This window comes from Rhamphochromis sp. 'chilingali' (genome assembly GCF_963969265.1).
Source record: "Rhamphochromis sp. 'chilingali' genome assembly, chromosome: 6".
Taxonomy (NCBI): Eukaryota; Metazoa; Chordata; class Actinopteri; order Cichliformes; family Cichlidae; genus Rhamphochromis; species Rhamphochromis sp. 'chilingali'.
This window is the reverse complement of record NC_137933.1, coordinates 26,078,172-26,099,805: the sequence shown is the minus strand read 5'-3', so window position 1 is coordinate 26,099,805 and position 21,634 is coordinate 26,078,172. Positions and strand designations below refer to the sequence as shown.

Here is a 21,634-nt window from a genome sequence, read left to right as displayed (position 1 = left end):
ATAGAAACTCCCCAAGAAGCCTATAGCAGCATAACAGGGTCAACTAATCCAGACATCACAATAAGCTTCATCACGGGGTAAGCTTTGAAAATATTCTCAAAAGTATAGAAAGTGTCTGTCTCCTGAACCCAGACTGGGAGCTGGTTCCACAGGAGACAATTTGTGTTACATTCAGTGCAACAACTCTTCAATTCAACCAATTCAATTTGATTTGTTATTTCAGCGTTTTCTTTTCATTTTTAAGTGCTGAATGTCTCCATATAAAGATATTTTCCTTGCCTAGTGATCCACTCCAAATGGTGCAATTGCTCACTCAGCTGCTGCTTTTTCCAGATTCACTGGCTTCATTGGGCCATGTGTGTAATTCTGAATCATATCGTCTGTTATTAATGTCAATCAAAACTAGTCACTATGATCCAAATTGCTGATGTGCTCAGCTGTGGCTAAAAAAAAAAAAAAAAAAAAAAAAAAAAACCTGTTTGAATTTGAACTTATTCAAATATTGGTGATTTTATAGTTTTTATAGCACAATTTAAATAATTCACAGATATCTTTTGTAGAGCAAAAATATACACAAACAAACACTGAAAACAGAGCAACAAACTATTCTAAATATGAGCTCTGCCTTTTTCTGGATAACAGAACTGACAATGGGTAAGGCTCTGGTCACAAAATGAGAGGAAAGTTTAAACCCAAAAGCCACATTCAGGAGGTTATTTACTTGGAAGTCACTCAGCTGTTTGCTGTAAAAAGATTTAAGTGCAACAAGGAAGAGGAGTAGTCTGCAGCATTCTGCCATACTGCTGATCATCTCTCACCCTCAGTCATTCCAGTCATACCAGTGAGTGAGGATCTCCTGCTTCTTTATAAGACGGCGTGTTGCCATGGCATCGAATGCCAGCCATATGTTGGAGGCTGCCCTGGAGCAAATGGATGACATTATTGCTGGTAAGAGGTCCCTGCTCATGTTATCTGAAATTCAAAAGACTTCCCAGTTTGTAATTGCAGGCTTGCGTAAAACCAGATATATTCACATGATTTGAGTGTGAGTTCTTCACATCTTTGCATAGTAAGAAGAAAAACAAGTTAAAGATAAAGATAAAAGAGTTTTAAAGCATTTGTAGAGCATGAGAGACAAGTCTAGAGAAAGTGAAAACAGTTCTAGTTTTTATGAGATAACAGCTTTGCCTCTTTTTGCAATTGTCTTCCTAATTCTTTCTCATACTTATGCAATTTTAATATTTCTCATCGGTTTGAAAATCTCACAGCATACTAAATTCAAACACCACGACTTACATTTTGGCTTCTTCCCAACTGTGTTTTCTAGCAGAGGTGATACATTTGAGTCGCTGCTCTTTGTCACAGCCATAGTGGTGCTGTTGCAAAGGGTCAAAAAACAAGGCTCTATTAATAGAGGTGGCGGCTCGATCATTATCATGCTTCAGCGAAAAACCATTTCACGTGCAATAACTAATGATCACACTCTGTCAGCAGAAACCAATATTTACAAAGTATACATCTGGCCATGTCCGCCATATGTCCTGATGTATTATTGCCCTTTAATTTAACTTCAGATATTATATGTGGAAAGCAACTTTCTGCAGTTTAGACATGGTGATTACACTAACTGCTACTACATGCTGAACCTCTAATTTGTGGACTTAAGAAGCCACAGTCAAAGTATGATGCTATTTACATTCAGCAAGCTGCATGAGAGCATATTAGTGCCCTCAAGAGGTCATTTCTGGAACTATTCTTACTTGCACTTCCTAGAAACTTTGACTTAATCAGTTGTGTACTAAGACAAATACCCAAGAAGTTAGTAGGATGGTTAAATAATTAAGGTGTGTGAATGTTACAGTATTGATTTCATGTGTCCCTAGGGAAAATGGGGGAAGGCCTGTTCATTGCTCGTATGCAGTTAGATGTCAAAGATTATCAGTCTCCAGAATGCAGTCAACAGTTGACCCTTCCCCCACCCTTGGATCCTGTCCTCAAGGCTCTTCAGCTGACTGAGGCCCTCAGGGCAGTGCTGGAGGGGCAGGGGAATGAGGAAGGACAGGATGCTCTCAGGAAACAAGTATCTGATGATACTGCAGATATTATATTAAAATGGTTGGGAAGAGGTGGGGTGAGTACTGATTCCCAGGTTTGTCACCCATCTATAACAGTTATAGAACACCTCACCTAGCATGCAAATCCATAGCTCAGTATGAAATATTTACAAGCTAATGTCTAAGAGAACTGAATTGATAAATATACTAATATTTTGACATGGACTAGCGCTACAAAGAACATGGATTTTATTAGCTGCATGATTTGGCTGTCTTTGATCCTGGCCATTAGTACCTGGAGGGCTTTTTCCTGTCTGTGAAGAAGTAGTGAGCTGGAAGCAGGATCTTTAGCAAATGGCACTGTTAATGAGATCCAGAGCTACTGGTTAAAGCACAAGCAGCTGCTCACTGTTTTTTGGTTGTTGTTTTCTTTTTTAATTCTCCCTTATCTCCTTCATTTCTTTTTCTGCAGTAGTTGTCTGAGTTGTCCTTCAACAGTTTTTTCCCTCTTTTACTATGCTTCTGCTCAAGTTCAATATTGTAAACTTTATGCTCTTGTTCCCCTTAGTGCCCCCCTCCCCTTCTGCTTTGCCTGTACTGACTTCTTTCTCTCCACCACATCTGACAAGCATGTGTGGCAAAAAGTTTCCTCTCCCCTGTTCCCCTTTAGGAAGCCCCACAAAATTAGCTAGGCTGGAAGGTACTTAAGACAGTGCAAGAGAATACTGGAGACAAGCAGAGAGAAGTCCAGAGAAAGGAAGTCAGGGCAGAAAAAGATGAATGATCATACATGAGATGCAGAAGAAATGCTGAGTTGTGGTAAACACTGTAGCAGTTTGAGTACATGTGTTAGAGAAACAGGAGAAAGAAAGAGGGGCAGTTAAAAAGAAGTACAAAAAGGGAAAAGAAGAAAGAAAGGGAGTACAGCCAACTGGCATAGTTTGACTTATTCAGCTCAGCTCTAAAAGTCTCAGGCAGCCCAGACTCCAAACCACACGGACCTAGATCCTCTCTGCACACTCTGCAACTGCAATGTGGAGGCTCTATAAAAGTAGGAGATAGAGAGTGCAGCACAGTAAAGAGCCATTCTTTCAAAACGCTATGGATTTTGTGTTCTGGTTTCTACCAGGGGCTGAATTCTTTCAGTTTTTAACATTAAAAGTCAGACCTGCAGTGTAATGGGCCTGCAGAATGGAGTATGATATTGATTTCTACAAACATTTTGCCTGGCTCAGAAAGGTAAGATGTTTTCCACTTGCATGTCCACTCTTCTTACTTTCATACTGAACCAAAATTGCAGGGTCTTGTTTGTTTATTTTCTTGCAGTGTTGTTGCTTTTACAGTATAATTGCCGTTGCCATGGTAGATAATTTGAGGGAAGATGTGTTTAGTTTTTGAACTAAGGAGGTGTGCTGCAGAACACATGCCGTCTTAAACACACAGGTCCCTTGTGGAGCAGAAAAGGGGGCAATGACTATGAAGCATTAAAAATACCAAATGTCTTTATCTGGTATGTGATTAGAAAAATGTTTTCCATTTAGTTTAAGTGTGACTGTTAGAAAATCTTCCAATTTTTCAATGTTCCGTTTAAAAAAAGTTGGTTGCAAAAAGTGTTTTTAAGAAGCTAAAAAACACTTTTACAGAATCTTTAACAGTGAAGCAAACTGAGGTTGACTAGTGAGCTTACTTCTGTGTCATATGTTAAACTATTTGAGAATAATAAATGGATAAACAGGGTGAGATCATTTCCTGACTCTTTAACCTATAGAGTCTTTGGATAGCACATACCATCTTGCTTCCATTAAAGTCATTACTTATCACTGCCCCCATTTGGTGAATTCTTACTGAATTCTTATAGGAATCCTTTTCATGCCAATCCTACAAGCTAATCATATGCTATTTTTAAAGAACATATATGGACTTTTAACACCTGGAGATAAGTTTCAACGCTGTGTATAGATCTAAACAACATGGAGACCATTCATATCATTATCATGGCATTATTTGTGTCATGTTGAGGCTGTGTGCAGGCAGTAGTGATGGCAAGGAGGATCCAATGCGCAGACACTCAGAGGAAGAAAGCAAACTCAAACTCAGATTTATTGCTAGATGGTAAACAGAGAACTGCCAAAACTGAGAATACAAACACTAAACTGAAAATAACAATAACCTGAACTGGCAGACAGATGACTAGAACAAACAGCATGAAATGTGGGTAGATCACAACACTGACACAGAGAAACACAAGGCTTAAATACACAGAGGGAGCAATCAGGGAATGGGAAACAGGAGGGAAACACAGCTGGGGCAAATCAGGGCTGACGAGACCAAGGAAGCAAAACCTGATACAATAACACGAGACGCAGACTTTCAAAGTAAAACAGGAAAAATAACACAGAGATGCAGACTTGACACGGGGATACAGCAGAAGGGGAGACAGCAACTATGGATCACAGAGAGAAAACCAGAATACTAAAACTCTAACAATACCCACACAGAGAACCTAAACTAAAAATAATCCTATAACCCATAAGACAAAGCTAGAATAGAATGAAATAAACAAAATCAAAGAACCAAAAACACAAAACACTGGGTTGACGACCCAGGCACCCTAACAATTTGTTCCTGTCCCAACACATATTTTAGGAGAATGACCTGAATGTCAGGGTTGTATTGTTTTAACTTAACACAATTAATCAGGCCAGGAAGCAAGAAGACTGTAAGCAACATGTTATTTTGATATATTATCCCTGCAGGTAAAAAAAAAAAGAAGTCTGTAAATACATTTAAATACATTCAAATATTATACTGCTAAAAATATGATGCGTGGACTATTTGAAAGACTATACTTTTTAAAAAAAATAAATTATCACAAACTGCTTGAGTTTATTTGTACAGACTTTTTAAACTGGAGTATATAATGTCCCTATGAGTATTGTTGAAAGGCTTGATCTTTGAGTTCATTTGTTTGCTCTTTACCGCGCTTGTACACTAAAGGTTCTGAATTATCCCTGACTAAACAGAACTCAGACGTCAGCCAACACTTCCCCCCAGTAATCAGCTGGTAAAAAATGTTCTACACAAATGTTAATGCTAGATAAGAACTTTTAAACCTATTACAGTCTTTGCACACATTACACACATTAGACACAATACAAAGTGTGTGTGTACGTGTGTGTGTGTGTGTTTGTGTGTGTGTGTGTGTGTTGTGTGCTGGAAGACAGATTTGACCCACTGTGCTGCTACTCTCACTTAGCAGTGTAACCAGTGAGCCTAACTGCTGCCCTGTATTCTGAAGGTAAACCTCCATTCAAACGCTAACAGTGAGTCTTACCAGGAGCGTTTGTCCCGTCTGGAAGGAGACAAAGAATCACTAATTCTACAGGTACAGAAATTTCTCTGGATGCTTTTCACTTGTTTCATGCATCTTGAACACATCTCCATTGGGTTCTGTTTATAAAATGTATATGACCTATGAAAAGGTTGTTGCACTGGCAACATATTTAACAATAAAGTTGAATCACTTCCACACTGTATGATTCTGCATAAAAAAAAGAAAAGAAAATGGGCACATGATACCGCACATTCAGTAGGAAGTAAATCTAATCAGTGCTCGTATCAGATAGCAGTGTTAGAGAATAGAGGTGAGAGAAGGAAGGTGAAAGGACAAAGGTAGGTCTCAGTATTGTGTTGGAAATGTTGCGTAATTGTGTTTTTGTTCAACTTGTGGGTGAAGTAACAGTTTCAAAGTGGGTTTGGTGCTGTTACAACACTTGAATGTCTTGTTCTGTGTGATCTGTTTGCCAGTGAATGTGTAGGTGTAGGTGTGTTTAGCACTCAAGACTGCTCGGCAAGTGTGTCTTAGACAGGTTGAGGCTAGCACCTTTGTGTGCTGTAGCTGTGTGTGAGAGAAGTCAGATGCCCTGTTTGTTTCTTCAGCCTGCGCATGAAACATTTCTTTGGAAAATCCGTTCTAGTTGGCTGGTTGGGCCAGCTTTTTGGCATATGATTAGCTATTATGTGGCCTTAATAGTTTCTCTGCAGATTTAAATTTAACCTGGTTTCTGCTGAAATTGCTGGAGTCACTGAAGTGTGGCAAGCACAAAAAAAACCTTCATTTCTTTGAAAAGGAAATGTTTACACAGTTTGATCTGGCACAGATGTGGAAATGTCAACAAAAATGAGCAGCAGTCATTAACTGAGAAAAGCTGATATTAATAAATAGTGCACTGTGAGAAACTTTGTAGTAAAAGAGAAAATGTGAATCCTGAAGAATGCTAGGCCCAGGCTGTATTTGTGTGATAAAGTTCACATCTAAGCGATGTTAAAACCATTTTATTCTCCAGCCTTTGCTTAGAAAACACATCCTCATGTCCAATATCTTTCCATCCACCTTCACAAAAACACACAGGTGAGTGTGCTGACAGACCAGGTGGAAGCGCAGGGGGTGAAGATCAGCGATTTAGAGAGTTCTTTGATGGAGCATCGGCACAAACTCAACTCCACAGAGGAAATGTTACAGCAGGTATTCAACTGGCCTTAAATCATGCTCATTTTTGTCAAATCCTTCTCTGTACTAAATACTTGACTTTTATTGCTGGAACAAAATAAGGTATGAAAAGTTATTATTTCAATACTGTTACCCCTATATAATTAACTGGGACAGGGCCTCAGACTGTCCCTCTATCGTTTAATAAATTTTTTCTCATAAACTTCAGAATGTTATTTGGGATGAGTTCAGCATCATGGAAAGAAATTCCTTACTCAGATTCCAGTGCATCTGGCTGCAGATTACCCCAGCAACCAAAATATTTAGGACGCTCAGACTCATTCCAGGACAGCGTCTCAGAATGTCTGTCTGGTTCCTGCAGGGCCAGACTAGTCGGGCTGGGCAGGTGATCATAGCATGAGTAGCCACACCCCTAATCTATAACCACCAGAACTGCTTGCAAACAGGCATTAAAAGAGTAAGAAACAAAGGGAGAGGAGACGAGAGAGAGAGAGAGAAAGAGAGAGAGAGAGAGAGAGAAAGAGAGAGAGAGAGAGAAAACAACAGAGGGAGGGTGGAAGGGACGAAGAAAGGAACAAATGAGGAAGGAGGAACAGCTGAAAAAGGTGGAGAGATGGGCTGGAGAAAAAAGAAAATGAGGTGGTGCTCCTTTAAGAGTTACAAGTGTACAAGTGTGTATACTTTCAAGGACTTTGTTAAACAGTGGCGAGAACACTGAATGGAATAGACGTATGAAAATTTACTGAAACCACAGCATCCATGAAAGGAATACACTTTGGTTTCCTTTACTTCATGCAGACATTGGAAAATGAACAAGGTAGTATGTTTTATTCTTATATTGCAGTGCAAGCTCCATTCTACTGTTTCAGTCAGTTCTGACAAATTTCAAGAGTGCCAGAAGTGTTTCTTAGCTACCTGATTAGCTGTGAATTTGATTTGCAATGTCTACTTGTCTGTGCCATGCTGCCCGAGTGTGCAGAGTATCAAAGGGCAGCCGGGAATGGTTTCTTGGAGACATGGTCATTATGAGGCTTTGGACCTGAGCCGCAAATCTCTTTCTGGTGACAAAGCTCTAATATTTTCCATGTGCACTCTGGAAGAATTTCAGATACTTTCCAAAGTCAGCCTTTTAAATGGATGTATCCATACGTACAGTTTGCCTGCCTCCGATGATTATTTCTAGGCTTTAAGTGATTTAGCACCTGCTTGACATCAACCAAATTAGTTATACATCTGCCCGCATAGTCTGGCTTGACTCTCAAGCCTGTCAGCCATTCAGCACAGACTTTCGCAGAACCATTTAGTGGCAGCCTCTCTTAGCACTGGGTTTGATAGGCAGCTGTTTACAGGACAAAAGCACCTGTTGAAGATATTAAGTTATTTTGATGTTGTTCAAGGATGTTTGGCATGCTTTTGCCACCTCTCTCTCTCTCACACTCTCTCCACCAGTGCTGTGTGTTTTGAGTGAGCTGTGAAATGGGCATTATAAATAGTGGTCATGGGTTGTGTATATTTAGCCTCTCAAACAGCTTCTAAAACCAGAAGGGACTGTCATTACAGAGCTGGTAGTTCGCTGTGTCTCATGCTTAATGTTGGCTTTGTTCAGTAAGTATTAAGGGGATAATGTATTTGTGTATGTCTGTTTGTGTTGCTTCATGCTCTTGCTGAATGTTGTTGATGACAGGAACTCCTGCATAGGGCGTCACTGGAGAACCAGAAGCTGAGTCTTATGGGGGAGGTGTCCTACCTGAAACTAAAGCTGGCAGACATGGAAGGAAAACAGGGCCATGGGGGTGAAAGGCAGCACAAAGCAGAGGTATGGCTTCTCACTAAATTAAACAGGAAAATTCCTATCACCAGATATTTACACTCCAATTAAATGTACTTTTTAAAGTCAGCAATGTAAAACTTTGTCGTTTTCTCTTGGATAATATATACCCAAAAGCAAAAAGCAGCCATATTAAGCACGACCAAAAGTTGATTCACTTGTTCAATTTAATTGGTAGGCTATCAATCATTTCACCTTGTAAATGGTGGGGACAGGAGTAATTAGATTATCTAAAATCTTCATCAGCTTCTACTTTACTTCAGTCCCTGGAAATTTGAACTCTTCCTGGTATGACGAGGTAAACACAAAAATCTGCTTTGTGTTCTGATGGATCTAGCCTTGAAGTCTGCTGCTGATTTTATGGAAGACCGTAAACACATTCTGGACAGATGAAAGGAAACATTAAACCAAAGCCCAGCTCTGTTGTTCCTGGGAAAGGTCTACAGGAAAAAAAAAAGTATCCAAGGAGTTTAATGTTTTTTTGTCAGTCTCAACTGAATCCTGTATTTGCTTAAGGCTACTGTGTTAGGTTACCAATAGACCTCTGAGCATTCAGTGTCGACTTTAGAAAGAGAAAGCAGGGAAAGCAGGAGTGTTACTAGACAGGATACTGTAATGTATGTAGTTACTGTCAAAACACTCCTGGTCAAAGACTCTTTGTGTCCTCAGGTTAGAAGACTTCAGGCATGGTGGATGACAGGCCAAATATGAGTGTGTATAGGCTTCGGCCCAGAGAATTTTATTCTTAGTGGTGTCTACTGGTTGAGTAGGTCCTTCTCCCCATATTGGAAAAAAGATCATTTGAAGACTTTTGAATTTTGTAAAGTTTGTTATTTCTAAGCAAGAAAAACCCCCACAGTAAAGCACTATGTGTTTTAGCAGATTGCAGTTTTTAACTAATTTACAGTTACGTTTTTAATTCTCACTTGCTTTTCTAAATCCAACTTTCCCAGCTGCTTAGAATAAATAGAGTAGAAATAAATGTACTTTAATGGTCTCCCACGTGCTGCCTCTACTACACAAACATGCCCACACATATTCATGCTTCTACACATGCCTCCTTGCTGTAGAGCCAGCAAGCTCACAGTTAAATTTAGCCATCAAGGCGCTCTGGATCATCTGTCATATCCGCTGTACTGGACCTCAAATGAGACTTCCTCTGTCCACAGTCCCAGCATAACTCGGCTGCTTGGCTGCTTTCTGAAGGAACACTGACAGGCATCACCTCTGAATTATTCACCCCTACTGAAATGTATCATTGCAAATAACAATTTTGTTTTTGAAAATGGCGATATAGTTATGATCAACATAAATAGCTGCTTAGCAATGCCCGTTTGAAAAGAGACTGACACTGGGAAACCAACCAATGACGTATGTTTTTCAAAGGTTTAAACATGTATTTATTGAAGACTACATATGTACCTGAAATACATCAAAAAATGTTGAAAAGGTTAATTTCTACTAATATATACTGTATTCACACTCAGACAGACAGATACCTGCCCCACAATTTTTCATCTTTTCTTTCTAAACATTTCTCTCAATCTTTTTCTCTCCCACTACATCTGGCAGACTGTAGTGAATTTCATTAGTGAGCTGCAGGAGCAAATATATCAGTTTCAGAAGGAAATCAATAGCAAGATCCAGGAGAAAAAGGCCCTGGAGATCCCAAATGACAGCAGGCTTCCTGTGGAGTGCCCCGCTGAGTCTTCTGAAAGCCAGGATTCAAACCTGGGGGTGCCATGTGACAAAACCTCGGGGATAGTGAACAAACTGGAGGACACTCCAAACGGGGCCGATGGAAACACAACTACCCTGGAAGAGGGCAGTTCAGATGCAGAGCAAAAGTACTACTGTGGAGGAGAAAGTGTAGGCATAGCTTACTTGCATGACTTCTGTTGTTGCGTACAGCATGCGTTGTCTTACTCTGGTGTGTGGGATCCTTAGGTTTAGATGCAAATGAAACCGCTCACCAAACATCCTCAACAGCATTTATGTTGCTATAGAAAAACCAGCAAAACTAATAAGTGCCTGACACGGTTAAGAGCTGCATTTAGTGTGCTGTGTCTTGTGTGAAAAAAAACAAACAAACAAAAAATAAATAAATCCTCTTTTAAAAGTAAAATAAATTTTTTTCATTTTCTCACACATTCTGTTACAGGGCTTGCTTAAGGAACTCAGGATTCTCAAGGACAAAGTCGAACACCTGGAGGATCAGAAGTTACAGTACGAGAAGAAACTCAAAGCAACAAAGGTAAAAGAAAGTTCAGCTTTATGTGCTGTGTGGACGTTGCACTACACCATCACTTCCCAAATTCCACCATTAACTGTCCACTCAGCTTTCCTAAAAGCTGTCCAATCTGATGTTCCTGCCAGTTAAGTGAGTCATTCCTTTTTGCACATGTTCTCCCATTCTCAGACACCTATGTTTATTTGGGAACTCTGCAAGCTATTTTACTTTCTAAGTTAAAGCATGATAGAAATATACCTAATAATAGCTCTTTAATCATTATTGTTGTAATTTGGAGTGATTTAATGATATTAACTTTTTAGACTTTTCCCATTTTTACTTGCTCTCACCATTTGTCCTCTATTATGATAAAATCTCTACCACTCCCATTATTTTTACATCTCTCCCTGTGTTTTTTTTTTTTTTTGCTATGTTTGTGGTACAATAACTATACACGTCTAAATGCTAAATATGCCTTGTTATGGTGTCAACTTGTTTGGTCTCCTTGCAAATCTGGTTTCAAAGGGCACGTCTGCTAATTCCCTTATAGATCTATTCGTTCACAACAGACAAGCTGCTGCAAATGGTAATTGGCAAGCTGTATAGTTACACCTTGACTGGCTTTAGGGTATTTATTTCTCAAGGAAGGCTGACAATAATTATTATAATTTAATATACTCTTATTCAAAAACATATTGCAACCTGCCGAATAGCATAATGAATAAATGTTACATTTTATAGAAACATTTTTCCTTGCAGTTCTCAGGTGGACACTTTGGTTACTAGCATCAGGGCCAAATGTCCTGATCAGTATTTGAGATATGAAGTTTATTTTCCACTGCTCATTTGCTTCCACACGCATGCTGATAGAAAACACAGGCAAACAGATCAGCTTGAGTCAATTTCATTACCATCTGTGTGTTCCTTCTGTAACTTGCTTCAAAACAACCTATAAACTCCAGATAGCAATGACCTAACATTTGGTACTCTAAACATCAGAGAAGTGATATTTACGTGCCTTCTTGTGGGTTTTCATATATAAGCAATGGTGGAAAAAAGTTTTGGGCTTCACTCGAGGACATGTGCTGACACTTAAACTTGAAATGCATACATACATCTTATTTTTATGAATGTGGAAATGTTTTTAGGTGTTAATCTTTAAAGAGCACATGCAGTACACGTCATCTGCTGGCATTTATTTCTCGCTGTGTGTTACCCACAGGCAGAGATCAGCAGCCTTCAGCAGCTCCTGCACAGTAAGAACGCTGAGATTGAGAGCTTGCACTCTCAGCTGCTGGCCAGACCCTCTTTAACCACAGAGAGCACAGAGAGAGGTAAGCAAAGCTGCCAGCCTCAAGCCCTCAGCCGACCTGCCAACAACAGCGTCTCACTCAAAGTTACCCAACTTGATAGGTGACACAGTTAATGACTCTTGTTTGCACTTTCAGTTAAAGTAACAACTATGGAAAAAGCCAGTCTCAGCCCTAAGTAAACTGTCTTATGAGTTTCTGTCTCTCTCTCTCTCAGAGGAGTTGTACAGGAAGAGACTAAACACCAAATGTAAGCCTGAGCAGTACATAATGAAAATTGTTCTAAACCCACTGGCCATGTCTACTTTTGATCTCTCATTTATTTCCCTTCTTCAGACATGCTTCTCTGTTTCATTATCTTTCATTTCCTTCTGCTCTGAGGGGGAGTTTTGACAATCATCAGCTTGTTTCCTCAATAACTTGATGCATCTCTCCTCCCTTTCACTTCTTTGTTGTCTTTATCGATTCCTGAAGAAATAATATTTTTGTCTGTCATAGATAACTGCTTCTCTGGGCTACTTGCTTGGTACAATCATGGTCACTTACTAGCAGTCTTGTGCATATGATTGCAAACGCTGCAGCAAAAGTGCCTGTGTTTGCGTGCCCAGATGTGTCTGTGACTAATAATAACAACAACAGCAACAATAAATATATCAATAACAATTTACTTATTAATGTGCAACATCAAAAATAAGAATAGGAAATAGTGTGATTCCAGTGTAAAAAAAAAAAACTTCAAATGCAACATAAAAAAACAGAAGTTGAAAGAATAAGATGCAGCTGACCAATGATTATCAAAAAATATAAACTCTATACTAAGAAGAAGCTACTTTATTTCTCCATTATTCACAAGTGGGTGACACAATGGGGGGCTCTGCAGTTTTTAATTTGGCAGAGTTTTTACACTTGATGCCTTTCTTGAACGGGACCCGAAAGGGATAAAATTTATGAAAAAGCCTTACGCTATAAATGAGTCTTTAGAAGTGATTTAAAAGAAGACACGCTTGATAGTTTTTTGTCTTTGAGCGTGTGGTGGAAACAGGTTCTGCCTGAGGATCCGAGGCTGCGCACCGGTCGGCATGGGAAGAGCAATTTGAGTATAGATTCTGGGGTCAGGCCATGAAGGGCTTTAAAGCTAATAAGTAAAATCTTAAAATCAATACTGGGCAGTAGTGTGGAGTCATTAAGACTTATGCAATATGTTCAGTTTTCTGGGTGCTTGCAAGAGGTGTGGCTGCTGCATTTTGCACTATCTGAAGTCTATTTAATGCTTTCTGACTGAAACCTGTTAAAAGACCAATACAGTGAAAAGATCCAAGAGGAAATAAAAACATGAATGATAGTCTGAATGTCACTAAAACTCAGTATTAATCATATTCTCACAATAGGTGGTCACAGACTCAAACTATGATTGATGGCTAAAAAAGTCTTCAATGAATTTAAAAATAAATGGTTGGGAGAACTCTCGTGATGAATAAATCATTGATTTATGTGTTTGCGCCTTTCCTCGTTTTCTAAATAACTATATGCTACTAAAAAGATCTAGTCATATCAAAATTTATATGACACGAGCAGAAGCCTATACAGATTTATAATCAGTGTTGGGGTTTCTCCTTATAGATCAAGAACTGCAGAAGCTTAGGAGTGGTATGAAATCACTGGCAGCTGCCAATGATGAAAAGGTACGTTTCTGGTGACCTGTAAACCTGTCCTTTCCCAGCTGTGATCATAGAGTAAAAGCTACCATCTGTATTGTCATCAGTTTACTGTCCTACAGGCCTGTATATGGATATGCTAACATCACTGCTTCTTCGAAGCTTATAGTGTAACAGTTTTTGGGCTGTGTCATTTGAAGAGGCAACACCCCTTCAACCATTTATAGCACAGAGGGGCTTTTGTATTCTCCCTCCAAGTGTATTTTCGACTTTAAAGACCCACAGACATTGACTTACATGTGGCACACCAGCGAAGACACACACGTACCCACACCCTAAGGCAGGCCATTTCAGGAAAAGCCACACTTAAGCAGGCCTCATTCTGCCAAGCCTAATTTTGGAGTGAGCTACATTAAGAGAACCATAGCAAAACCGGGCATGGGCACCACTTCAAAAAACAAACACTCCATGCAGCTGGTTACCACAATCTCTATCCATTACTTTGATCTAAAGGCCATATGGTGGAGGAAAAACATTTGTGCAGTATATCGGTCAGTAACTGGATGAAGCAGGTAGTCCATATGGGTGTTTCCTAACCTTAAATAAACATCTTAATTGTGTTTTATGGACTTTGGACACTTGTTACCTTGTTTTCTGCAGGACCGACGTATTGAAGAGCTCACTCTGCTCCTGAACCAGTGCAGACAGTTCAGAGAGGTCTCTAGTAAAGCAAGGCAAGGTAATCAGCTTACTCAGTGCTTTATCATTCCCTTGCAGTGCTTATATTATGACGCGTCAGTGTGATGAAGCCCATCATGCGTTATTGTTTTAAAGAGAAATGGATTCTACTGCTTGAGTGGAATACAAAATCCTTCTCTTTGTTACTGTAGCACCATCTGCTGTCCGCACATTGTCGAATGGCAGGAGCCTGTCAAGCAGCAGTGAGGAAGAAGAGCAGGGTCTGATGAAGAATGGTGACACCTCGAGTGCAAAATCGGAGGATGTGAAGTCTGAAGTGGGTGCAAAAAAATAAATTAATCTGCTGGTCTCAAAAGAGCTGATCGATTAGTTCCTTAAATATTTCAATATAAGCACAGCCTAATTATTTTAATTGTATATTAAAATGTTTATTAACCGCAGGCTTCGACAAACAGTTCTGCATCCCAGCAGACATCGATTTCATCAGTCCAGAAAGACAGCGATTCCAGGTAGTGCAGCATACCATTATTAAAGGGTCATTCCAATATTTCTTAGGAGGACTGAATTTATCGATTGTGATTGTCTTCACAGATCAGAAGTACAGACTTTATCAAGCAGCATGAATGACATAACAAATGGAAGTGCGCAAAAGGTATATTTCTTAAAATGTGATACAATTCATATGAAGAATGTTTTAGCTCACAATGCTTCCCTGCTTAGTTCTTTTATAGTTTAAGATCTGCTATACTGTTTCTGATGAACGCATAAGAGAATCACAATTAACTATACATTTACAGATGTATTTATATTTATATTCACAGATTTCTTTTATCATTTAGAAAAGTCACTGTCTTTTCTGTTTGTATCTACTCTGTTGATCCAGACTGGCCCGAGTGAAATGAGAAGTCACACGCTGCCTGTGAATTCCTCTCTGTCAGAACAAAATGGGATCGGAGACAGCAGCAGTGAAATACAGAGTCAAAGGTCTCCAGCTGGGAGTGAAGACGGAGACTCAAGCCAAAGTAAATCCCAGCATATTAAATCAAGTTTTCCTGACTCCTGCTTATGGTTATTTATTATATAATGGCTGGTGTTCTGTAATGAACCTTGGTGTACTGCAGAATCCGTTCTCCATTTCTATGGAGAAGGCGATAGCCTTGTAATTCCCATGAGTAAAGGCGGTATTCATATTTGGAGGAAACCACTTTATGTCGACCAGGCTACTTTTGATCATAGCTAATTGCAGAGCCTCCTGACAGAGCAGATGGATCATGGTATAGACTTTCATACTGAGCACGCCCTCTCTCTTGCTCTGATTGACCACATTCATCCCAGCTCCACCCATCCACAGCATGACTGACCAATTTTAACTTGAGCCCCACCCTGATTTCTCTTTGCTGCAGTCTGCAGGAGTGAGATGACTGTCTGTAGCCTCTACCATAAAGATCAGACCTTGTAAAATTTAGCCTCTAATCCCTTTCTTTTTCATGGGGCATTAACTGATGAATTATTTGCTGAACTCAATGGCCTGTATCCTGAGTCTCTCTACTGAATAGAGCACTGTGTAGCAGCCGGCCACCCTGCATGCACCACTTTGCTCTTAATGTCCTCTTTGCTATGAAAATGTAGGAAAAAAACAAAAAGCTTTTTATGGGTTTTTACTCAGTCACCACCATCATCATCAGGAGTTCAACGCTGATCGTGCCAAAATTACAGGAAACAGCTTAATCATCCATAGAGGCAATCAATCAAATGTGACTTATTTGGCAGGACTACAGTGGAGCTTTGTCTGCTTATATTATCAGAATAAACTCAAATTTTCAAATGCATCTTTAATTTTTTTATGGTTTAACTGGCCATGTAGAAGACACTTTGGATCATATTTTTACTTTGTAATTTACATAACATTTACTGTGGTTTTTGTATCCTCCCAAAGGAAAGCCAGAGAAAGGTGATGACAGCACCTCAAGTGACACTTCCCCTGTTCATTCTGGCCAGCGAGCTGTGGGCTCACCAGAATACATGAAGAATAACAGGAGCTTCAAGAGACTCTGGGGAAAGTGAGTTTGGGAGCATACATAAATACATCAAATACACAGTGCATTAACCTAAATGACTGCCAGATAGCTGGAAAAAAACCAACAACTAAGAAATGCAAAAAAGTTTGATTGATTTGGACATTTATGATTGATTGATTGATTAACACATTAAATTATGTGAACATGGCATGTACCCAATGGTTTATAGGATGTATGTCTTAAATGTACATATATATTTATAAAAAATACTTGTATGCACTCTGCCTTATTTCTTTACTTTTAGACTTTTTTTAGCTGTTACTGGAAAAAGGTGTTACTGAATTGATTAAATTTACAATATATTCTGTTTTTGCTATTCTGTTTTCTTTTTTGGATTAAAAAAAATACATGATAACTGTTTCCAGTCACATAAAAAAGATTTATCAAACTCTTGCAGTCCTGTGAAACTAAGTACACCCTGTGATTTGGTATATTATTTGAAACAAGAAACAATAACTTCACATTGTTGTTGAGGAATTTTGGCACATTCTTCTTTACAATGTTGCTTTAGTTCATTGAGTCCTGTGGGCACAGCTCTCTAAAGGTCTTACCACAGTATTTTAGTCAGGTTAAGGTCTGCACTTTGGCTGGGCCACTGCAGCAACTTGATTTATTGTTCTTTTTCCAGCCATTTTGTTGGAAATTTGCTGCTGTGGTTGGGTCATTGTCCTGTTGCATGACTCACTTTTGGTTTAGCTTTAGGTCTCAGACAAATGACATTACATTTGTCTGTAGAATACCTACAGTACAGAGGAGTTAAATCATTTTGTGATCAATGCACTTGACTGCTGTAGACCAGCAAACTACCTAAACTTTTCCCTTTTACAGAGGTGCTCACACTTTATTATGAGCAGCTAGTCCAGTCCATTTGATAAACAGCATCTGGCTGTTACTGGCCCTCTGGTTACTGTTACTGGTTTCTATGGAAGCAGTTGAGGTGTACTTACTCTTTCATAGGACTGCATAGAGTACCTTGAAAGCTTTCTTTTCAACATAACTGTATATTTTAAAAACATTACTTTGAGAATTAATAACTGGCAGTGTTTCCAGTCACATAATTTTCTCTTCTCCACACAGACTTAGAAGAACACAGTCTGGAGGCCTTCCCGCTACAGATCCAGATTCTGGGCAATTTAGAAGAGGGGGACTGCGTGCGACTGCTGGTCCCAGACTGACCCGAACCCCTGAATCATTTGACTCAGCACGGTAAAACGCTATCTGATCTTGTAATACAATATTTTAAGGGTTATGTATCTCTGAATTGACCCTTGTAATTTGCTGTTTTAAAATATTCTGCTGTGGTTTTCATGCCACATCCTCTTCATCACCATTTCCCAAATGGCTACAATGAAACACGACTATTGGCTAATTTGTTGTTTAATAAAATTACCACAAATACTTGAAAATATGGCAATTAAAAAAACCTTCTCCTAATAAAATAACAATTTTTAACGTTCATTTTTAAAACTTCTTTCCTATCAGTGATATGAATATTCCATTCAGCCAGTGGACCAAGGAGCAGGTGTGTGGCTGGCTAGAGGACTATGGATTGGGCCAGTACGTTAGTCTCTCCAGACAGTGGGTTGAAAATGGACAAACACTTCTGTCTGCCACACCTCAGGATTTTGAGAAGGTCAGAATATAAACCCCTTACAAGCTATTTACATAAAAAACCAAATCTCAAATTTTGAAATAAGTTACACTCTATATCATAAATTAAAATTCATTTTTATGTCTAAATATTAGACTTCATCAGAATTGCACGTGTAGAGAAAATGAAAATACCTCAGTATTTGTGTGATAAGACAAACTGTTCTTTGTAACCTCAGGAGATGGGTATGAAGAATCCACTGCACAGGAAGAAGTTGCAGCTCGCTCTGCGCGCATTCACCACTAAAGCTATAGAGAAGTCCTCAGAGCTGGACCACATCTGGGTCACCCGTAAGTCTATTTGTGTGGAATTATTTCAAATTCTCAGGCTTATGTGTTCACATGTAAATCAGATCTACAAATGCCATACCAACAAGAATATTAAACCAAAGAAAACAAAAACAACTGTAACTGTAAATGCAATTTTAACCTTCCCTCTAAACTCTTAAATGTCTTCTAACTAAGCAGTTCCAGTGGACATGCTTTAAACATGTGAAGCAACATTAAAGTGAATGAATGAAGTTGACGGATTTTGTTTTGAATTTTACACACCAATTCAGGCTGGCTGGATGATATTGGATTGCCACAGTATAAAGACCAGTTCCATGAAGCTCGAATAGATGGTCGGATGATACAATATCTCACAGTGGTAAGGATTAATCTTACACATACTGCTTTAGATTTTCTGTAATTTGTGGCCTGCAAATGCATTCATCTGGCTTTAAAATATAACTTAAAACCCTAAAAAGTGCATTATAATGAATTGACAGATTTTCTACTGTGCTCATGCTTATATGTCTTTTTTGTTTTCCTGTTCGGACAGAATGATCTCTTGACTCTAAAGGTTACCAGCCAACTCCACCATCTTAGTATTAAGTGCGCAATTCATGTGCTTCATGCCAATAAATTCAACCCAAACTGTCTTCGACGTAGGCCAGTGGAGGAGGTAGGACTTTTGAAAGCTGTGTCCCTCAAATAGAGTTTCCGAGTGCTGTAGAATCAACACATTATGTTGTTTGTTTGTTTGTTTTTTTTACTTTCCTTTGTCACCTGAGTTTATGTAACAATTACTCTACTTTTTCATGTTATCCAGTATTCTTTGCAAAAAAAATTGTAAATCTTAACAGCTGAAGCTCAGATATAACAAGCTTCTATAGACATTTAGGAGGTGATGCTCTGGCTGATGTAATCGCATCCATTTCACACAAGATGGCGACAATTAGTTGTCAAATATTTGTCAAGATAAAGCATCTAATTTTATATCTGCTTTCAAAAGCCTTCAAGACTATTTGTTTATGTATTTCTTTAATGTGCTTAGAATGAGTTTTACACACGTACATGTATAATAGAAGGTGGGGTTTTTTTAATTTCTTTTTTAATTTTGCTTTTAGAAACATCCTCCTCCTTCAGAAGTAGTGCAGTGGTCTAACCATTGTGTGATGGAGTGGCTGAGAGCAGTTGACCTAGCTGAGTATGCTCCTAATCTACGGGGCAGCGGTGTTCACGGTGGACTGATTGTAAGTCATGTAAATTTGTGATTCGTTTCTTTGTGATCGTACCAGTTGTATGTGCTTATACTAGATGGGAGCAGAGAGTTCATTATGTTGCCTTTATCTTTGGCAAACATAGATTCTGGAGCCTCGCTTCAGCTCAGAGACTTTGGCCCTGCTTTTAAATATTCCTCCGCAAAAGACTTTGCTCCGTCGTCATCTCGCAACTGCATTTTCTGCTCTGGTCGGGCTTCAGGCCATGCAGGAGAAACGAGAATATGGCAATGCTACGGGCCATGTGCCCCTCACTACAACCGCAAAAGTAAAGGTAAGAGCACTATTTAAATCAGTGAAATACTATGCAGCCTATAATCAACATTATTTGTTAATACATTGGCCTTTTGTGTGTTTTTAGCCGAAGAAGCTGGGCTTCACTCAATTCAGTCACCTCAGAAAGAGGAAGCCTGATGAATCTGCGGACTATATCTGCCCGATAGACAGTGGAGCACTAACAGTAAACGGAGTTTCTCGCCTGCCATCTTCAGCACAAAGGGGCCTCAGCCCCAGGTTGGACAGACAGGCTGAGCGGGAGGAACAAGTGGGTATCAAAGCTCAAACTAATGGCCCCAAACAATAATTAAAATGAAGCACGGAACGCCATGCTGCCCACCCCACATATATCTAAGTGACTTCATAAATCCAGCGGAAATTCTAATGCAGACATTTACCCATGATGCATCTGCTTTGTGATTTGCTGAAAGGGCTGTGATGCAGTATTTAGCAATTGTTAATTGTTGTTAATGTTTATCTAATTAGATAATATTCATCTTAAGAAGGTGATGATTAATGCCAGTGTTTGAATTGTTTTAATAAAGCTACTCTGCATTCCTTATACAGTGGAATTCCAAGGCTTACAATTTTGCTTTTAAGCATTTTATCAACTATTTTGTATGTAGACTTCTTTAGACTTAGTAAGAATAATGATGACCTTTTCTTGTTGCACATGTGGATTTTTGTACAGTGTAATAATGGATCAGCTACCTTCAAAATGTTTAAAGTTACCTTTAAGGCTTCTGTATAAATCTGATTAAACATTTTTTTGCAGCTTGAAATAAGGCTTGTTGGTTTATGGGAACCTAGAACCCAATTTTGTCCTCATTTGCAGTAATTAAAACTTGTATTATATTTAATTTAAAAAAAATGATCCATAACACTAGTTTCCAATAATTTGTGATGCCATCTGATACTTAAAGACTTAAAGAGACTAAAGACTGCCCAGTAACAGTCAAACTTTAATAAGAAACAAGGAATTGATATCAGGAGAAAGTCTGAATATTTGTTTTAATGGAGCTGATAATGGTGCAATAGTGCATGTTTTGATTTTGTTGACGATTTAATAAATTCATCAAAGAACTAATGTTCTCTATATTGGAGTAGTTGTATAGTTTTCACACAGTTAAAATATTTTTTCTAAAGCATCCTCTAAAGCATATATAGGGGTAAATATATGCAGTCATTGTGAAGTAACTGTTATCTGCAGAAAAATTTTCTGTGGCTTTATTGTAAAGTCAGAATAAAATAAAATGGAAACTCTGTAAAGTTTCCATGGCAACTATTTCTGACCCGCCCCGATTCACGAACCACCCATCCCAAAACTATTGTAATAATACCTTAGGAAAAGGGAAATCCATTGTCTATTAATCTTGAAGATCAAGATGCTAACAATGTTTGACTTTGATGCAATAAAATTGAATTGAATGCATCTATGGCTATACAACTAAACAACATTTATGCCTTCATCTGTAGGTTCAACCAAACTAAGGCTGTGGTGATATAGCAGCTCACAGGTGATGAGTAACTGCCTAAATTCATCTAATTCTGTCTTTTTTCTAAATGAGACCTAGAAAGTGACAGTGCTGGTCAGAGTTCCAAATAAAGTCTTAATAACTGACTCAGTGTTGGTGTGTTTGCACACGGTTGCAGAGCTAGGGAATTCACTAGGATTCTGCCAGCATTTCTGGAGCTGGCAGTCAGGGCAGCAGTCATTTTCTCTCTTAACCTTCCTGCAGAAGCACACAGCCTCAATTAGACCAAACACAATAATTAGTGAATCTTTTACCTTTGCATATC

The 21,634-nt window shown here is 38.9% G+C and overlaps 1 protein-coding gene across 8 annotated transcripts; it reads left to right on the top strand.

Annotated features, from left to right (window-relative positions):
- Nucleotides 1–824: 824 nt before the first annotated feature.
- Nucleotides 825–20,619, top strand: ppfibp2a (PPFIA binding protein 2a). 8 transcript variants are annotated; one of them, XM_080884549.1, is made up of 24 exons: nt 825–948; nt 1,884–2,131; nt 5,353–5,439; nt 6,466–6,579; nt 8,249–8,380; nt 9,965–10,261; nt 10,554–10,646; nt 11,845–11,956; nt 12,150–12,182; nt 13,553–13,614; nt 14,248–14,326; nt 14,478–14,602; nt 14,728–14,795; nt 14,878–14,938; nt 15,170–15,308; nt 16,223–16,346; nt 17,442–17,570; nt 17,847–17,997; nt 18,194–18,305; nt 18,575–18,663; nt 18,838–18,960; nt 19,406–19,531; nt 19,644–19,832; nt 19,920–20,619. In XM_080884549.1, exons 1-24 carry the CDS (start codon nt 885–887, stop codon nt 20,139–20,141), a joined length of 2,979 nt encoding a protein of 992 aa, XP_080740675.1. In that variant the 5' UTR covers nt 825–884; the 3' UTR covers nt 20,142–20,619. The 8 variants fall into 8 exon arrangements, with proteins under 8 accessions (XP_080740675.1, XP_080740676.1, XP_080740678.1 ...); XM_080884550.1 differs by lacking the exon at nt 12,150–12,182; XM_080884552.1 differs by lacking the exon at nt 9,965–10,261 and having other exon boundaries at nt 826–948.
- Nucleotides 20,620–21,634: the final 1,015 nt, after the last annotated feature.

Bases quoted from the DNA above. Each gene is read 5' to 3' on its own strand.
- ppfibp2a (XM_080884549.1), top strand. From the start codon at position 885: ATGGCATCGAATGCCAGCCATATGTTGGAGGCTGCCCTGGAGCAAATG. The intron at 6,580-8,248 runs GTATTCAACTGG...TGTTGATGACAG, and splicing joins CAGAGGAAATGTTACAGCAG to GAACTCCTGCATAGGGCGTC. The intron at 17,998-18,193 runs GTCAGAATATAA...TTGTAACCTCAG, and splicing joins CACCTCAGGATTTTGAGAAG to GAGATGGGTATGAAGAATCC.